The sequence below is a fragment of the Hylobates moloch genome, unplaced genomic scaffold (assembly GCF_009828535.3).
Source record: "Hylobates moloch isolate HMO894 unplaced genomic scaffold, HMol_V3 SCAFFOLD_2, whole genome shotgun sequence".
NCBI classification, from domain to species: Eukaryota; Metazoa; Chordata; class Mammalia; order Primates; family Hylobatidae; genus Hylobates; species Hylobates moloch.
In genome coordinates, this window is record NW_026652277.1 from 147,766,864 (window position 1) to 147,786,033 (window position 19,170).

A 19,170-nucleotide genomic window follows, 5' to 3' on the forward strand; every position below is an offset into this window, starting at 1 on the left:
ATATTAACTGTTTCCACATGTCTGGATGTGCTCGATTAAGATTCTGCTTGCTCCAGTGGTTCTATTCACCCATCTGTTTCATAATGCCTGTTCTAAGAGACTGCGCAGATTGACCCCGTCTTCCACCTTTCCACTCTCTAGCTAAAGGAAACAGCACATAGAACCACAGGGGTATAGGTGCTTTTAATTTGAAGGAATTTGCAGAATCAATACATTAACCTGAAATAAAATATTCAATAAACATTTTTTGTGGAGTTCTTCATGTTTGGTAAAAATACATATCTGTGTTTATATATTCCCAGGTTTGTATGGGTCCAATTTAATGAAGTGTCATGAGTTAAAACTGGGACAGTGAAAACTGAACATGCTTCTATAATGAAGCAACATAAATTATGTAAGAGTACATAGCTTCCATTCTGCTTCTCTTTTGGGATAGGTTATGTCAGATCCAGGCATGAGGAAATTTTTTAGGTCAAAGATTTTACTTTCTTATTCTATCTCTGTTCCCTCTTGGAAAGTGATCTTTTTCTTGGAGTTCAGAAAATAAGTAATTGTCATTGTATTCAGGCATAAGAAAACAAGGGAACTTTTTTCATAGCTCAAGTCTTCTATCTTTATTTTAACAAAGCTTATTTTAAAGGAATAGTATACTTTAGTAAAACCACAAAAGGGTAACTGCTGATTATCAGTGGATAATTGTGATCCTGAAAACTGAAATATACGGAAAATTTTGACTTTTTAGCTTTTGGACTCATGATGTTTCTCTCTCTATTTAAAAAATCAACTACTCATCAGAGCTTCTAGAAAAGCCACAATAATTGGAAATTTGCTTTATTTGGGAAATGCCAATTTTAAGTTATATGACTGTAGTGTATGGTTTTTAATAATAATTGATATAGCCATCTACAAACTATTTGTTGACCACAATACTTTCTGGGATAGAATTTGTGCACTCAATATTATTTCCAATTTAATATAAAACAAATTTGGAAATTCATAGAAGTTAATTTTAGCATGGTAAGCTAATTTTAACATGTTATAATTACCGAGCATAGCTGCAGCATTATTTTTACATAGAAAACACAATTTTTATCAATACTTCAACTAATGTTCTTTCTCCAGTTATCAGTGATATTCTTACATTTGTTTTTACTAAAGCTTCATCCTTTTACTTTCCATGGAAAAAGAAACCCTGTTGCCATTTAATTGGTTTCTCTTGGAAAAAAAAATAATGACTCTTCCCCCATTTTCAAAAGAGCAAGTATACTTCAGCAGTTGTAGCAAGTTGTTTTTAGCATGAACTAAGCCGGAGAGTTGAGATTCAAATGACATTTCGCATTTGCTCCTGGAAATGATCTTTCTTAAAAATAATATCTCCTCACAGGATGATCACTAATAAACAATAAATAATTTAAAAATAGCAGTAAAAATAGAAAACATGTATTTATTATTGCATGCTTACTGTGTTAGTGTCATTGTGTTAATTATTACATTTTCAAATGGAGACTCAATTAGTGCCTTTGTAATTAAAACTATAGAACTCATTTTATATTTGTTGGGATATTTTGTTTCAAATGTATTTGCCCTGTTATTAAAACTTAACAGAAGTATGCTCTGGATTTTAAAGAAACTCAGGTATATTTGTAACGGTAACAGCATGTATGAAACAATAGCATATCATAAACACAGAATACTATAAAGCACTAAAGTGTGTAGGCCAGATAGCGTATTCTGGATAGAAGAAATTGCAAAATAGGGTTTATTGTGAACCCTGAGAATGGAATACGTTCGGGTGAAAAATTTTAAGTCCCTGAAACTTAAGAAAAGTAGTTCCTTTTTTTTTTTTTTTTTTTTTTAAAAAAAAAAAAAGCGCCCATTTTTGCCCCTGACATAAAGAGAAAAGCTCTGAATTAAAACTGTAATGGATCTATTCCCTTTTGGAGCATCTCTGGCATGTTTAGTTTAGCATTAGGTTATTCCTGGTCAGAAAGAGGTGGAATCACTTCAGCTGGTGAACTTGACCTGATTAAGCCAGGAAAAGCTTCCTAGACTGGGGATTGATTCCCCCGAGCCAGTCTTTGCCTCCGTCCGAATCCCAGTGCTGAGTAGTATCTAGTGATGTAGTTCAATGGTGTGGACTTTCAAAACGTCTTCTTTCTTTAAATAGAAGTCTTACCAAACTGTGTAAGTAAAATTCCACATGAATACATGTCCCAAATTGTAGTTGAATTATTCAGTAGCTACATTTTCCAGAATAGTTCATTTTATTATCCTTAGCTTTAAATCTTCTTCCTGAATAGGAAATGAAAATTGATAATGAGGAAAATGGGCATTTATAGGTGTTATTAATTAATCGCCTTGTAGTAGAACTATATATCCTTTCTAACACTTGAGTAGCATCCTTTGGTTTAAAATTAAGAAAAGCAGTTGTTGAGATGTAGTTCTGAACCATTTTTTAAAAATGTTTCTCTTATAAAATATTGAAATGCCTGTTTTTCTCAGAGACCAACATGCCGATGATGTCAAAGAAGACTTTGAAGAGAGAACAGAAGGTGAAATGAGAACATCACATGAAGCTAGAGGTAGCCATAATAATTCTCATATTACCAATGTGTATTACTGCTAATATGAAACAATCAAAGCCTTAACTGGAATACAACAGTCTCTTTTATGTTAAAAATGAATTTTATTTTTTATTTTTATTGTTTTATTTCAGGTTCAGGGATACATGTGTGAAGGTTTGTTAGGTAGGTAAACCCTCGTGTCATGAGGGTTTGTTATACAGATTATTTCATCACCCACGAATTAAACCCAGTACCTGATAGTTACCTTTTCTGATCCTCTGCCTCCTCCTGGCCTCCCCTGGCAAGTAGACTCCAGTGTCTCTCCTTTCCTTCTTCGGGTTCATAGGTTCTCATCATCTAGCTCCCATGTATAAGTGAGAACATGCAGTACTTTTTTTTTTGTTCCTGCATTAGTTTGCCAAGAGTAATAGCCTCCAACTCCATCCATGTTCCCGCAGAAGACATGATCTCGTTCTTTTTTATGGCTGCAAAAGATGAACTTTAAGTTTGGTTAACTAATAAGTTTGGTTAACTTACTCTTTTTTGCAGGCAGCAAAAGTTTATTGTTTAGTATCAATATAGTATGTAATTTTTTATATGGATTCATTTATGGTCTGTATTAACAGTCTCAAATATTGGTACGGTATTGTACATAAAGTTTGGTAAGACATTCTCTTTGGACCTTGTCACACATTTTCTTTAGTATTGTTGATATCATTTGCTTCCTGTGTTTAAAACTCAATTCAGAATGTGTTTTGAAATCGAGATAGAATATTGTCTTAATTTAATATCACAAAATGAAAAAAAAATTCCTTGAGCAATGTTTTAAGTTGTATTAGACGAAATAATTTGTCCTACATCTTTGTTAAAAATATATTGCTTTGGGAGGCCAAGGCAGGCGGATCACCTGAGGTCAGGAGTTTGAGACCAGCCTGGCCAACACGGTGAAACCCCATCTCTACTAAAAATACAAAAATTAGCCAGGTGTGGTGGCGCATGCCTGTAGTCCCAGCTACTCCGGAGGCTGAGGCAGGAGAATCACTTGAACCTGGGAGGCAGAGATTGCAGTGAACCGAGATCACACCATTGCACTCTAGTCTGAGCTACAGAGCAAGTGGTTTAATTAAGCAATGAAGTTGTAATAACTGTTAGTCATAGTATGATTGTATTTATAATCAAATGTAACAATAATTATTCATTTTTTATAAGAAAATGGCAGTCTGATTATGATTTTGATTGTCCCTGGGGACTTTGCTTTTCATGTAAATAGTTTTGTTTAGATTACTATAAGATTTGAGAATGGCACCTGATGGCTGTTTGCTTGCAGTGACCTATTTCATAAGTGATGCTTTGATTTCCATATCTTATTTTCATGAAGCAATCGTTTATGATTAATTTAAAAGTTACAGTCAGTGCTGTCTTCAGCACCCCTTATGGTGTTTGTGTAGGACGGTGTACAAAGCCTATAAATGGTCAGAGTTGGAATCTCTGCTCTGCCACCTGCTGCTGTGTGATCTTAGACGTGTCATCACGTACCTCTGAGTGTTTCTGTTTCGTTATCTATCTATCCAGGAGGATGATGACAGTATACCTCCCTCATAAGATTGTAATGAGGATGAAGTACAGTCACATTTGTAGCTTGCTTAGAACAGTGCCTGGCACATAGAAAGTGTTATGCAAGGATTTGATTATTTAAAATGTTTCTGATTATGGAAAAAGGCAGAAAAATATTTAATTTATGAAGGTTTTGGTATCGGGGCTATTCTGAATTCTTAGACAAAAGCTTTGGCCTTTCTCTGTGAACGGTGGTTTATAAGAGGAGGTAAGAGCATGGCGTTCATTCAGGTCTCAGCTCTACCACTTCCTAGCTGTGTGGCTAGCTCTGGGCAAAGTACCTAACCTGTTTGTGCCTCAGTTTCGTCTTGTGTAAATGGATGTAGTAATAGTATCTATATCATTGGATTATTGTGAGAACTAAATGCATCAGTGGCTGGAGTATTCACTCTTATTAATAGTAGTAGTATTGTGGAATAAGTATCTATTGTATGGAATTACCTGATCATTAAAAGTTCAGATAGATTGGTAATAAAATCTTCTAGGCTTTAAACTTGTTGAGGGAGTAATAATTTGATAACATATTTAGTTTCTCAGCGATCTTTTTAACTCAGTGTTTATTTAACTTTCCATTTTATTTGCTGGGCCAATCTTCATAATTTCTTTCTGAAAATTGTTTGTATAAAGGAGAATTTCCAGTTTATTAACATATACTGTGCATGGTATTCTCTTCTTTTTCTTGGTAGTTTTATGTCTTTCTAATTTTTTTTCTTTCTGTTTTTCTTGATTTGAATTGCCTCAGTTTTTGTTTTATTATTCCTTTCAAGGAACCATTGCTAGGAGTCATATATAATTCTTAATTTTGTAATTTTTCAAGTCATTTATTTTTATTGTTTTGTTACCTGTGAAACCTGTAGTTCAATGTGCATGTTTTGCTTAGTGTCCTACTTTTTGTTAGTGAAAGAGAGCTTCATAAAATAAGTTGTTTTGAGAATTATTGCACATATTTTTATAGGTGAGATTGGCCTATAATGTTCTCCTTTACTTTCTCATCCAGCTTTAGCCTCCTAAAATCAATATAATTTTTCTTCTTTTTCACGTTTCTGAAACATTTTGAATAAGATTGTAACATAAAATTTATCTATAGTGAAATCATGTTACGATTCTAGGCTTTCTTTTAACATCTTTCTTAGCCTTAGATTTCTTTTATCTTTTCGAAATGGTTTTTCAGGAACCATTTTGTATGAAAGAGATTTGGATAGCACTTTGTCCAGTACTGGATAGCACCATCCAGTAGTTTACTGGTTGTCTTCACCTAAAATCCCGGAAGCTTTGGTCCGAAACCAGGCCTTATAGTATCTGAAGACGTTTCTCATTGACACTGGGGACCTCTCAGAGCCTAGTCAGTGGGTTTCCTCTGCCTCTCAGTTCTTAATAGAGCCCTGGCTGAGTGCCTTATATGGGGTTCCCTGGAAACAGACCCTGAGAGTGTTTTGTGCAAGAGGTTTGTTAGTGAGTATTCTTGGGAGCAACACCAGTGAGAGAGTGAAAGAAGCAGGATTGGGCAGATCAAGAAGCTGAGCTGTGATGGAGTTATAGCAGAGGCCTTAGCCCATCCCACAAGTTGTGCAGGTGGCCGTTCGGAGTTATCCCAGTTCAGGCAAGGGACCCAGGCTTTTGTATCTCTAAATTGACCAATCCTCGGATGGATGTTTGCTGGGAGGGGCACATGTCCTCGGGCAAGGAAGCTCCCTTTGGCTTTGGGCAGTTCCGGGAGAGGGAGGCAGCTTTGAGCATCTGCATTCCACAGGGAGGAGAATGAAGCCCTGGTTCTGAAGGGCGCAAATAATGGCCCACCACAGATACACTATATTCAGCCAGATGTTTGGTCTGTTTTTCTTTGAGGGAAAATCAGACAAAACAAAAGAAACAAACCAAAATATCCCTTTTAACTATGTGAGATTAGGCCACCTAAATTCAGTCTACTCTCTTGGTTTTGAAAATGAACCTGGCTCTTAAATTCAGTCTTCTTTTGTGATGTTTTGCCTGGGAAGTCGTGAGCCTTTTTGATTTTTTGATTCAGTCTTCTTTAGATTGAGAAAGCTTCCTTAAGTCATAGTTTTGATGATTATTAATACTTCTGCTTCATTTGTATCTTTCTTGAAGATAATATCTATTCTTCTTGGGCTAGACCCAAGGAATGATATCAAAAATGCTTAACGGGCCAGGCACGGTGGCTCACGCCTATAATCCCAACACTTTGAGAGGCCGAGGCGGGTGGATCACCTGAGGTCAGGAGTTTGAGACCAGCCTGACCAACATGGAGAAACCCAGTCTTTACTAAAAATACAAAATTAGCCGGGCGTGATGGCTCATGGCTGTAATCTCAGCTACTCAGGAGGCTGAGGCAGGAGAATCACTTGAACCTGGGAGGCGGAGGTTGCAGTGAACTGAGATTGCGCTATTGCACTCCAGCGTGGGCAACAAGAGTGAAACTCCGTCTCAAAAAAAAAAAAAAAAAAAAAAATACTCAACAGCTCATTTGGTAACCAACATGGCACAGGACAGTTAAACAGTTGTCTTAGTACTGGAGCAGGGTCTTGGAGGCTCCGTGCTGTAACAGAAGTTATGCTTAAATGCTGAATCTTGGGGAAGTCCCACAAGGGACTGACTGCATGGTGGGGAGTAACTATTACCAACCAATATGGAAGTATTTTAATATTTTAACAACTTTGGCATTTTGTGATGTTGTCAACATGTTTTTCAAGTTGAAATAGCTCACTCAGTCTCTCGTTCTGTCGAATGTGCTATTTACTGCCTTTAACATGAATTTTAACAGCAGTGTCTCTTATGTTCCTGTGATTTCCTACATTGGCTTGTTCTCTTTTCATAGCCTATTTTTGTTTTATAGAGTTTATTTCCCCTTGTGCATTGCTAACGTCATGAAACTCTTCTATGTATAATTCAGTGCTCTTCTGATGTTTTCTAGAACTTTTTATCAGAGGCCTCATGGTAATTGTTTTCTGTTTGATCATTTTTGCATCCCAAGAAGTTTTCCCAAGGTCTTTTGTGAAGAACACTAAATGCTTAATGTTCCCGTTTGAGTCCTGGCATAATTCCTCTTTCAAACCCGAGGCTGAAGGTCAGGCAGATGTGCTCCATTCCGGAGCCCTCTTGTGAACCTACAGGTGCCTACCAGCGTTCATTCTCATCTCCACTCCTCCAGTGGCAGAAGCAGCCCTTTCAGACCTAGCCTGGCTGGGGTGGCCTAGGGGTGGGAGAGAATGCCCCTTGCAGTGTGGGTAGCATTTATTCTAGAGGAGACTTGAGAAACCACCCTAAGTTGCTTTACAATGTCGAGAGGATTTAAGACTCCGTAGGTCCATGAGGCCTGTTTTGAGTCTAGGAGCAAATTGATTTAAAAGACACACACACACACACACACACACACACACACACACACACACACACTCACCTCTTAAAAAGGGATATTTCCCTCCTCCCCCACCCATTTCTTCTGTTAATTCTGTTTAGTTCGGTAGAGTATGTGTAATTATGAGCTTTTGGGGACGATTCCTGCTATGCTGCTGAATTTGATCTTTGGGGACTTTAACCCAATACTTCCTTCCCTCCCTCCCTCACTCCTTACCTCTTTCCCTCCCTCCCTCCCTCTCTTTCTTTGCTTCTGTCTTCTCTACCTGAATAAGTAGCTCATTCCTACCATTATGGAAGGCCCATTAGTAAAGAATTGAATGGTTTGACCTTCAAATTTAAATTGTTGTATTCCTGGGAAAGTATAGTTTTGTTTTCCCTTCTGCAGCCACTGTCTCTCCTGGGTGCCTCATGTGAGAGAGCTGAATTCTATTTTATAACATGCCAGATTCTCACCTAAAAAGACAGGCTTGCTTTTTGCTTCCATAGCCATTGGTTTATTTTGATTATTAACCTTGAAGTGATCCTCAGTTATCTTTCATGCCTGAGTTAAGTGTCTTGCAAGTTAATTTTACCTATATTCCTTCATGCTGTGAATTCACTTATTTTACCCAAACACTTTTATTGTTCATCTTTTTATATTTGGTCACCAGTTAGTAACTCTTATTTTAAAAAATATTAACAGATGTATCCCATTTCTTCTGGTTTTATTTTTTCCTTTCATATTAAAAGCATATTTTATAGATTCGTGAAATGTTAGCCTAAGAGGGTTATTGAGTCATTTCCGTTTCTACTATTTCATGCCCGATATACTACTCCCAGTTATATGCGTTTCTTTCAACAGAGAAATATTATCTCCCATTTGCCAAATGCTTACTATATGCCAGATGCTGGGATAAGCATTTTAGAAATACCATGTCATCCTTACTACAATACTGTTAATTTGATTTAGCCAGGAGTATTTAGAGCTGGTCAGTGGCAGAGTGGGGCTTTGAATCCAGGTTTATCAGACTCAAAAACTGACCCTCTTGACCACAACCCTGTATTTGGTATTAGGAGTCAGGCGATCGAGGATCACTTCTGGTGCTGCTGCTGCCTCACAGTGTGGCTTTGAGCCGTCAGGGCTGGGCCTCCGTTTCCTCACCTTAGGGATAGCTCCCTCAAAGCATTGTTTTGAAACTAAACTGAGACAAGGCATTTGAAGATTCTGGTTTCACTTTTGCCACTGGCCTAAAGGAACAGGAATGAGTCAGAGCAAGTGGTAAGCAGTAGCTGGTGCTGCGGCTTCTGGACTTAGCATTGTTCAGGCTTGGAGAAGCAGGGAGCAGATTGGGATCTGAGTTTGCAAGCGGCAAGGAGCATAATGTGTACCTCCTTTTGTCTGGCACTTACCCTCCTGGGTCAGCCTACCACATGATGGTTCTGTTGGGCCCTAATGGGAACAGTCTGGTAGGAAGCAGGTTCTTACTCTCCGTGGTATTGGAGATGTTTCTTTCCACCAAAAGACCTCATATTTGGTTTAGGTAGTGTTCCCTATGTTGAAGATTTATTGTCTTGTTTCTCCTGAAACACCAGAGGATGTTTATTTCAGGATCGTCTTTATTCGAGAAGTTTTTTTTACAAAGGTATTTTCTCTGCATCACTTTCTTCTACCCTAAGCCAAATCAGGAATTTTAATACCTGTACTCAACCAGAAATGAGAGGCATGTGAGCAGATTTGATTTGCAGATTTCTACTTTGGATAATGACATTATTATTTATTAAACTTCATTTCGAAAAAGTGTAGGGACAGAGGGTAAGCTTCCCCTCTGCCTTCTCTGAAGGTTCGGTGAGATGACTGACAATAGATTAATAGGAGAAAGAGGCATACAGAATATATTAATGTGCATAAACGTGGGAGTCCTGCAAATATGAGATTCAAGGCCAATGGTTGAAGCTTGTGACCCCTTTTCATAGACAAAAGGAGAATAGGGGTGGGATTGGTATAGGCAGTTGTGAGGGGTAGTAATTCATTTTCAGGAGAAATGAATGAGCCCAAAGACCAATGTCCTGGGACAAAATTTCTCAGTTCTGCGGGAGGTGGCAGGAAGGTGAGGAGCAGAACTTCACTGTGAACAAATGTCATCTTATTATGTAGATAATGTCTCTTGGGTAATCTCTTGGAGATGCCCTGAGAAGAATAGATGAAAAGTCTCTCTGGGCATGGTGATGACTTTTAGTGGTTAAATCTTTCTTGGCTATTTGATGAGACTTCTAAGTTGGCAATTGCATTTCTTTTGGAAAGAAGTTTTCTTAGTCAGATAAGGAAATTCTAGAGAGAGTTTCTCTCTGCACATGGGAAAGAAGGGATCAGAGAGACCAGGGCATGGGGGAAGGTCAAAGGGAGACCTTGCTTCTGAGGCTTACTTCTGTGGTCTTTCAGTTTCCTTTAATTCGGAGCATTTAGCATGCCAAAGTGAAACATTTTGGGTCATTGTCCTCTGTAGCCTAACAAAAGTCTGCAAGTATATGCTGTATTTATATAGCCTTCGAGTTTCTGATACAGTACAGTGCTGAATAAATAATTGCTGAATGAAGAACTTTCATACAGCAAACAATAGAGGCAGGCCTTTATCACTAAGAATCAACATTTAAAAAAATCCCTCGTTTGCTGCTTTTTTAGAGGGATGAAATAATGAAGTCAAAGATCCACAAACTTATTTTTCTTACTATTACTCCCATCTATCATTTTCTTCTGATATTAACGAGACCCAGCAATTGATGTTGTTTTAATGATATATTAGTATTAATATAATAATAAAAAATTAATATTTTAATATTAAATTGCTTTCCAAGTCACCAAAGTGAGACTTCCATTTTTTTGTTATTTTTTAGTAACATTAAGTAGTTTATTTAATACCAGCTGCTAGTTTATATAACTTTTATTATCCAAATAATACATGTTTATTATAGAACAATTAGCAAATACAGGGAAGCAAAATGGAGAAAATCAAAATTACATGTAATTTTATACCATTTTCTGAATGTGGGGACCTACTTTTTTAGACTGTTTCTGTCTGAAATGTTGTACAAACTACTTTGTAACCTGCAGTTTGTGTAAGTATTTATACTTCTTGCAACATAATATTAAATACTATCTCTGTGGATGGATGTAGCATCACTTAACAAACCAATCCCCTACTGTTGGGTTATCTAGGCTAGTTACTTTGTATTTCTGACTGTTAAAAATGTTTTTGCAGTAAACTTTAGTAGTGATTAGGATTAGGGGTGTGTGTGTGTGTGTGTGTGTGTGTAATATAAAACACATAAAAGTGGCTTACGTAAGGTAAAAGAGGCTTATTTCTCTTCCACATAAAGGAAGTACAGAGCTTGGTCCAGGATTTAAATGGTACTTAACAGTGTCAGGAAATCAGATTCCATTTATCTTGCTGCTCTGCCTTGCAGAGCACCTATTCCCAACACCATATCATGGTTAGAGGTGGTTGCTGGAAGGCTAGCCATTAAAGTACTATTCTACCCAGCAGAAAGGAGGAACATATTGGGGGAGTGGTGGTGGGTGTGCTCTCAGCCTTTAAGAGCACTTCCAAGTCCAATTAGCAGAACTCATAGGATATTGTAGATTCCACTTCTGCTTATGTCCATTAGTCATATGGCCACTTTTAGCTGGAAAGGAAGCTGGGAAATGTAGTCTTCGTCTGAGTACAGTTACATACATACCAGAGACCCTCCACTGTAACTGACTTTGAGATGATTGTTAGCGTTCGTGCTTCATTATTTTCTTAAGATGAACTTCTAAACTTGGAATTGTAGAGTCAGTAGATGATAACTCAGAAGGAATCTTTTCCAGGTGAGAGAAAAGACTTTTGCCCAAAGCTGCTTCCTTGGAGTGTTTTCTGGTTTCTTTAGCATACCAGTGCATGATGAAGATAAGAATGGGAGACATTCTTTTATCTCACTGAAAAGTGCCATCCATCCGATCTATCCAGAGAGCATCTGCTGACCCTGATGGAGGTGCACAGGTGCAGGGTCGGTAGAGGCACCTCTTACTGGGGCTTTGCCAGTGAATGTTTGAAATTTGAGTATAAAAGAGATCTTAACAGTACATTCCTTATACCATGCAATATCTCATGGCATGTAGGGCCAGGGATATTGGTGGTGCTGTGTTCTAAGACTGGAAGCCACTTTTCAGCTGGTCCTGTCTGACTTGTAGGTAGATTTGGATCTTCAAATTTGGCACACAAAAATCTTTTTATCTTTTTTTCAACAAAACATTGGTCTTTATGCCTCTTATGCATGACTAGAGGTCTTTAGTGTCTGTCTCTTTCTCATACATATGTATAGGCCTCACTGAGAAAATTTTTTTAAAGAAAAGTAGTGAGTATTTGATTAAACATTAGACTGAATAATTTGTTCATAAACATAATGAATATTATTATTTTTCTCTGCAGTATACTGTGTGCATTTTAATGTACTGTCACTTTTCTCTTCTTATCTTTTCCACTGTTGAGGATAACAGCTTTGGTTCTACAAATAAAATTTATCAGATTGTTGAATGAAGAATCAGGAAGGATGACCATTCCTTCCATATGGTAATTTTAGTTATTCGCTGTCAGCCTAAAATATTTTTACTCACTGTGGAAGCACACAACCCGAAACCAAGTGGGGCAAGTGAGAAAAGAGTTTGACCACATACCTTTGGTCAATTTTTATCACAGGAAACTTCAGAAATATAGAAAACTTCTTAAAAATTTTCTTTTCCATGCATGTCAATGGTTTGAGAGGAGAGTGGTACGAAATAGGGTCCTAGGCAAAGAGAGGTGGCTGAAATGTCTTTAGAACACGAGGCTCTGTTTCCCGAGGCATATTGTGCACATTTAAACCTACTCTTCCTTACTCTTGGCACTGAACCACCTACTGGAGCCAGAGTCTATTTGCGTTTATTTTAGCCTATATCATAACATGTTAAAATAAAAACCTGGAGTCATTTTTCTTTGCAATTCAAGGAATGCAGTACAAATTTGCTCAAATGAAGCTGCTTTCTCTATTCCTTTTGGATTAAAATCATAGGAGGTGGCATGCTCTGTGGCTGATAACATCAGTTAGTGAAGAAGACTCAGCAAAAGGAAGGAAAGTCTTAATGCGAAGGATGTAGAGTTGGTACTAGGATTGGAAGAGTATATATGTCTAGGCCTATTTATAGTTTTGTTGAAAAAAAGATAAAAAGATTTTTGTGTGCCAAATTTGAAGATCCAAATCTACCTACAAGTCAGACAGGACCAGCTGAAAAGTGGCTTCCAGTCTTAGAACACAGCACCACCAATATCCCTGGCCCTACGTGCCATGAGATATTGCATGGTATAAGGAATGTACTGTTAGGATCTCTTTTATACTCAAATTTCAAACATTCACTGGCAAAGCCCCAGTAAGAGGTGCCTCTACCAACCCTGCACCTGTGCACCTCCATCAGGGTCAGCAGATGCTCTCTGGATAGATCGGATGGATGGCACTTTTCAGTGAGATAAAAGAATGTCTCCCATTCTTATCTTCATCATGCACTGGTATGCTAAAGAAACCAGAAAACACTCCAAGGAAGCAGCTTTGGGCAAAAGTCTTTTCTCTCACCTGGAAAAGATTCCTTCTGAGTTATCATCTACTGACTCCACAATTCCAAGTTTAGAAGTTCATCTTAAGAAAATAATGAAGCACAAACGCTAACAATCATCTCAAAGTCAGTTACAGTGGAGGGTCTCTGGTATGTATGTAACTGTACTCAGACGAAGACTGCATTTCCCAGCTTCCTTTTCAGCTAAAAGAGTATATATGTCTAGGCTTAAAGACATGCAGAGGCAACCACAGACATAAGGGCTTTGGTGTTTTTAGTCATTTCCTTAGAATGGGTTAGTTATTTTTCTGAGGAATAGTGTTCGGAACATTAGACATGAATTGTGAATAATACAACTTTTAGCAGAAAATAAAATGGAAGAGTAGGTCTGCAGTGATAGAATGAACAGTGCTGAGTGTTAATAGAACATAAACAGTAATAGGATAAAGACTATGGCTTTGGAGAAGACTAATTATATGGCATGCACTCAGGATACAAATTATAAAGTCAGCCCTATTGTTTTACTGTAGTGTAGAATTGGAAATCTTACCATTTCATATAAAGCTGTCTTATAAAATATGTACAAATATTATATTTCAAATAATAGCTAAGCTCTTTAGAATACCTGAGATTAAAAAGATGTTTCTAAGTTACTCTGTATTTTGCTACACAAAAATTCCTTAAACTCTGGGCAATTCAAAAAGAAAAAGAGAATAAAAACAGACTGTTTCTGGTTTATATATTTGGTTTATAATAGATATTCAGTAAACTGGGATGAGGACCCTGCACCTTTGAGGTTGATTGGATGAAATGTGGAAAGAGGGATAATGATGGCTTTTTAAAACATATTTGAAGATTTGAAATGTTTCATGTGGAGCAGACACTAGAATTTTTCTGTATGAGCGTAGTGAGGTAGTACCAGGACCAGTGGGTGTCAACTCCAATAAAACAGATTTTTGACTCAGCATAGTGACTTTCTAGCATTCAGAGCAATTCAAATTTTGGATTAGGCTAGTTTAAGAAGAAACTTATTAGAAAACTATAACAGAACAATAAGAAATAAATTTTTTTAAAATTTACCGCTTATAACAGCCTCAGGAAAGATCTGATACATAGAAATAAATTTAACAAAAGATGTACAAGATCTCTACCTGAAAATGACAAAATATTAATGAGAGATGTTAAAGAAGAGCCAAAGAAATTGAGGGATTTAACTTCTTCATGGATTGGAAGACTCAATATTGTAAAGAAGTCATTTCTTAACCAAATTTATCTACTGGAAATTTGTCTAGTAGAAGTATATTTGATGGAAAGCCTAATCTAAATCTTAGCATTTTTTTTTAAAAAAAAGCTAATTGTAAAATTGAAAATGCAATTGCCATGGCAATCTTGAAGAAGACCTACATCACAGACATCAGTATACTTAAAAAGTGATAGTAATTAAAGTTGTGGATTGGGATAAAGAGACCAGTGGGACAAAATATGGAATCTGAAAGACATTGATATTTATGTTAAAACTACCACTGCAGTACAGTGGGGAAAGGATGGTCTTTTCAGTAAATCATGGTTGGGCAATTAAAGATCTATGTGGAAAATTATGAATATTGATTCTTGCCTAATATATACACAAGACATAAATATCAGATGGATTGTAGATCTAAATATGAAACGTAGAGCATAAAGTGTTTAGAGTAAAGCAGAGAAAACTCTCTTTACGATCTTGGGGTAAGCAAAGGTTCCTTTAATAGTCATATAAGACATTTGCCATAAGAGAAAAAATTAATAAATTAAACATTTTACAGTTACTTCTATTATTCAAAAAACCCTATTAAGAAAGTAAAAAGGAAGGCGCAGAGTGGGAGGAGATATTTGTAATACATATTTGCAACAAAGGACTTCTACCCAGAATATATATAGGCAACATGTATAAATCAGTAAGAAAAAAGGAAGACAGCTCGATAGAAAAATGGACATAAAATATGAATAAGCCCTTTACAAAAGAGCCTCTCTGTGTGGACAATAAACATAGGGAAAGATTATCAATATCATTAGTCATCGAGTGCAATTGTAATGTGATACCACTATACACCCACTAAATGGTTAAAAAGAAAAAGATAGACAATACCAAGCATTGGTGTGGAGGTGAAGTAATTGGAACTGTCGTATGCTATTGGTGGGTATTGTGCAGTTGTTTTGGAAAGCTGGCAGGATTTACCAGAGCTTAACGTACACAAATGCTGTGACCTCAAAGTTTCACTCTTTGGTATATGTGCAATGGAAATGCATACATATGTTCAAGAAGTTGTTACCAGGAAAGGGTCCCAATCCAGACCCCAGGAGAGGATTCTTGGGTCTCGCGCAAGAAGGAATTTGGGGCAAGTCCAGAGAGTGAAGTGAGAATGCAAGTTTATTAGGAAAGGAAAGGAATAAAGAATGGCTACTCCAAATGGTTGCCCATTTTTGTGGTTATTTCTTGATGATATGCTAAACAAGGGGTGGATTATTCGTGCCTCCCTTTTTTAGACCGTATAGGGTAACTTCCTGATGTTGACATGGCAATTGTAAACTGTCCTGGCGCTGGTGAGAGTGTAGCAGTGAGGACGACCAGAGGTCACTTGGTTTTGGTGGGTTTTGTCTGGCTTCTTTACTGCAGTCTATTTTATCAGCAAGGTCTTTATGACCTGTATCTTGTCCCCATCTCCTAGCTCATCCTGTGACTTAGAATGCCTTAACCATCTGGGAATGCAGTGGTCTCAGACCCAGTAGGTCTCAGCCTCATTTTACCCAGCTCCTGCTCAAGATGGAGTTGCTCTGGTTCAAACGCCTCTGACAAAATAATCTGCACAAGAATGTTTGTAATAGCCCCAAAGTAAAAACTCAGATGCTCATTGTTCATGATCTCCAAATGAATTACAGAGTATTCACAACCACAAAAAACCATACGACAAAGAGAAGGTAACTTCTACTACTCACAACAATGTGGATGAATCTCAGAAACATGCGGTTTAGAGAAAGAAGGCAGATACCCAAGTTTCCATTTTAAATACAATTCAAAAGAGGGTAAATGAATCTATGGTGTTAGTAGTCAAGGAAGTGGTCACCCTTGACAGGTGAGGTGTGATTGGAAGGGTGTGCTGGCCACGTTTTGTTTTCAGTCAGGGTGTTGGTTACATGGGCGTGTTCACTTTGAAAATTCAGTGAGCTTTACACTTAGTGATTTCTGCGTCTTTCTATAGATCTTAGAGATACAAAAGCAAGGCTTTGTGATAGAGTTGAGGTGTCCTTGTAACTGAGCTGGTGTGTGAGCAGAGAGGAAATGTAGGGGAGGTGCCTTTCTTCTAAGGTGCTTTGAATACAGAGTTTTCAGAAAAGGTGTCTGTTCTAAAGGACCATAAGGAGATGACGATTGACAGCTCTAAGTCAAGCGTCCAGAGGACAAAACTCCTTTGCTAGAGAATGGCTGTTTTAGGAAAGCAGCCATAAAACTAGGTTTGGGTTCAGAAGCTCTAAAATAAATAGAATATTCAGTAGGGTTTTATTTTGTTTCAAGAGATGGGACCTTGTCTTGTTGCCCAGGCTACAGTAAGAATATTTAGTAGTTTTAATTTTGATCTGAACAAATAAAAAATTACAAAAGCATTTGCATTTCTGCTGTTTTATTTTTATTGCAATAATTTCATATCCCTGTCAAAAAATTAAATTGGCTATTTAAAAAATCAGTATGATTAGTAAATAAGAAGTTAAAAAACAAAACCAAGCCCTGAGACAAAAGGAGAGAGAAGGTACTCCAACTGTGAATACATGGTAAGCACAGGTGTTAGACTTGAGATGCAACTTGGCTGTTAACCTTTACAACATCCAAAGCAGAAAGGGGAGCAAATAAACAATTTCCTAGAATAAGACTAACTTTCCTTCCCATTAAAACTTTGAGGCACGTTTCTTATCTGAAGCATTAAAGACACAACGTTGAACAACATAATGAAGCATGTCTTTAGCAATGAGTGCTGTAGCAAATAATATCAGTTGAATTTACAGGTTGTTTTTAATAGTGACCTTCAGTAAAGACAAAGAAGAGCCTATTCAATAGTATAATGCTGAAAGGAACCAATGCTTTAACAACTCCCGCCCCCAGTCTCATTATCTGGGAGATGCGTGGCATTTGGGGCTTTCTTGCTGCTTTCAGAGAGTGATTTCCCATTTGTTTTCATTGACCAGGTGCCCGGGAAGAACCCACCGTCCAGCAGGCACAGCGTCGGTCAGCTGTCTTTCTGTCCTTTAAGTCCCCAATTCCATGTCTGCCCTTGCGCTGGGAGCAGCAAAGCAAACTTCTTCCAACTGTCGCTGGAATCCCTGCCAGTAAAGTTTCCAAATGGAGCACGGACGAGGTATATTTTATTTTCTTTGCCGCCAGACACCAGATACAGGATTACTGGCTTAGGTGTGGAACATTGAGCGTAGGTAGCATTTAGTCTTTTTTTTCTGAAAGAGAAGAAATTATTCTGAGAGAAATAACTAATGCATGTGGGTTAAATGTTTTGAACCTGTAGCATTTAGATTCTGACTGTGTTTTTTAACTGGGAATTTTGATATTGCTTTTGACAGGTGTCAGAATTTATACAGAGCTTACCTGGGTGTGAAGAACATGGAAAGGTATTTAAAGATGAAGTAAGTGTTCCACTAAATGCAATATGTTACTTAATGGGATCAAAGCACTGAAATGCAGTGGATGGTGAAATGTGTGGAATTGGCAGAGTCAAAAAGAGATGGGGTGTGTTGAAATTGACAAATTGATGTATACTAACAGGCAGTATGAATCAGTTGTATAAAAAGTCTTTGTATAAGATGAGATGCATAAGAATGGTTGTGAGTACCATTTTGTGATGCCCCACAGCAGTAACACTAGGCTCCTTATAAAAAGAAAACCCACAGAACTTAATAGCATGCATTTATATAGTTTATAGCACAGAAGAAGCCAAAGAAAGAAATAAGCAACATTTTATCTTTTTAATAAAGTGAAATTAGTTTCCATTATTTTATTTTCCAGCATCATTCTAACAATACCATGATTGACTCCATTTGAGGTTTATAATAAGTAATATTAGTATTATGTCTAAAAAAAATCTCTTAAGTCATATACATTCCTCAATAATGTTTATAATAAGATATTTATCACAGTCCACTTTTGGAAGATTATTTTATTAGTTGTTTTCAACTACCTCTCCAAAACTTCAATATAAGGGGTGATTAAGAATGATATCACTTACAGTGAGCACTAGAATAAAAAGGAATCTGGTTTCTAACTTTTAATTCTGTAAGCGTACAGCAGGAGACCCTTTTCAGTAGAGACCTTTAAAAAAAGCCACTTGCCTGTCATCTCCACCAAGCAAAGCAGTCAATTACCCCTCTGATTTTGGCTCTGTCTACTCCTGCCAGAAGGCAGAACGTGGACTGAGTAATCTCAGAAGGCTTTCTCCAACATCTGCTGTCTACAGTTACATGCATACACACCTTGTTTGCCCCTATGTGTAAAGCTCAACTGTTTTTGTTTTTTTTTTTTTTTTAAATTATACTTTAGGGTTTTAGGGTACATGTGCACAATGTGCAGGTTTGTTACATATGTATCCATGTGCCATGTTGATTTCCTGCACCCATTAACTCGTCATTTAGCATTAGGTGTATCTCCTAATGCTGTCCCTCCCCCCTACCCCCACCCCACAACAGTCCCCGGAGTGTGATGTTCCCCTTCCTGTGTCCATGAGTTCTCATTGTTCAATTCCCACCTATGAGTGAGAACATGTGGTGTTTGGTTTTTTGTCCTTGCGATAGTTTACTGAGAATGATGTTTTCCAGTTTCATCCATGTCCCTACAAAGGACACGAACTCATCATTTTTTATGGCTGCATAGTATTCCATGGTGTATATGTGCCACATTTTCTTAATCCAGTCTATCGTTGTTGGAACCAACCCAAATGTCCAACAACGATAGACTGGATTAAGAAAATGTGGCACATATACACC

At 37.4% G+C, this 19,170-nt stretch overlaps 1 protein-coding gene and 1 long non-coding RNA gene across 4 annotated transcripts in view; one reads left to right on the forward strand and one right to left on the reverse strand.

Moving 5' to 3' along the window:
• L3MBTL3 (L3MBTL histone methyl-lysine binding protein 3) overlaps positions 1–19,170 on the forward strand; it is a 134,555-nt gene that overhangs the window by 98,806 nt on the left and 16,579 nt on the right. For both annotated transcript variants that reach the window (XM_032158933.2, XM_032158953.2), the window contains 3 exons: positions 2,503–2,582; positions 17,368–17,537; positions 17,755–17,817. In XM_032158933.2, coding sequence (XP_032014824.1) covers positions 2,503–2,582; positions 17,368–17,537; positions 17,755–17,817 — 313 coding nt within the window. The remainder of the gene's footprint in view (positions 1–2,502; positions 2,583–17,367; positions 17,538–17,754; positions 17,818–19,170) is intronic.
• Positions 17,176–19,170, reverse strand: part of LOC131382883 (uncharacterized) — a 15,595-nt gene continuing 13,600 nt past the window's right edge. For both annotated transcript variants that reach the window (XR_009212503.1, XR_009212502.1), the window contains exon 2: positions 17,176–17,631. This is a non-coding gene — a long non-coding RNA (uncharacterized LOC131382883). The remainder of the gene's footprint in view (positions 17,632–19,170) is intronic.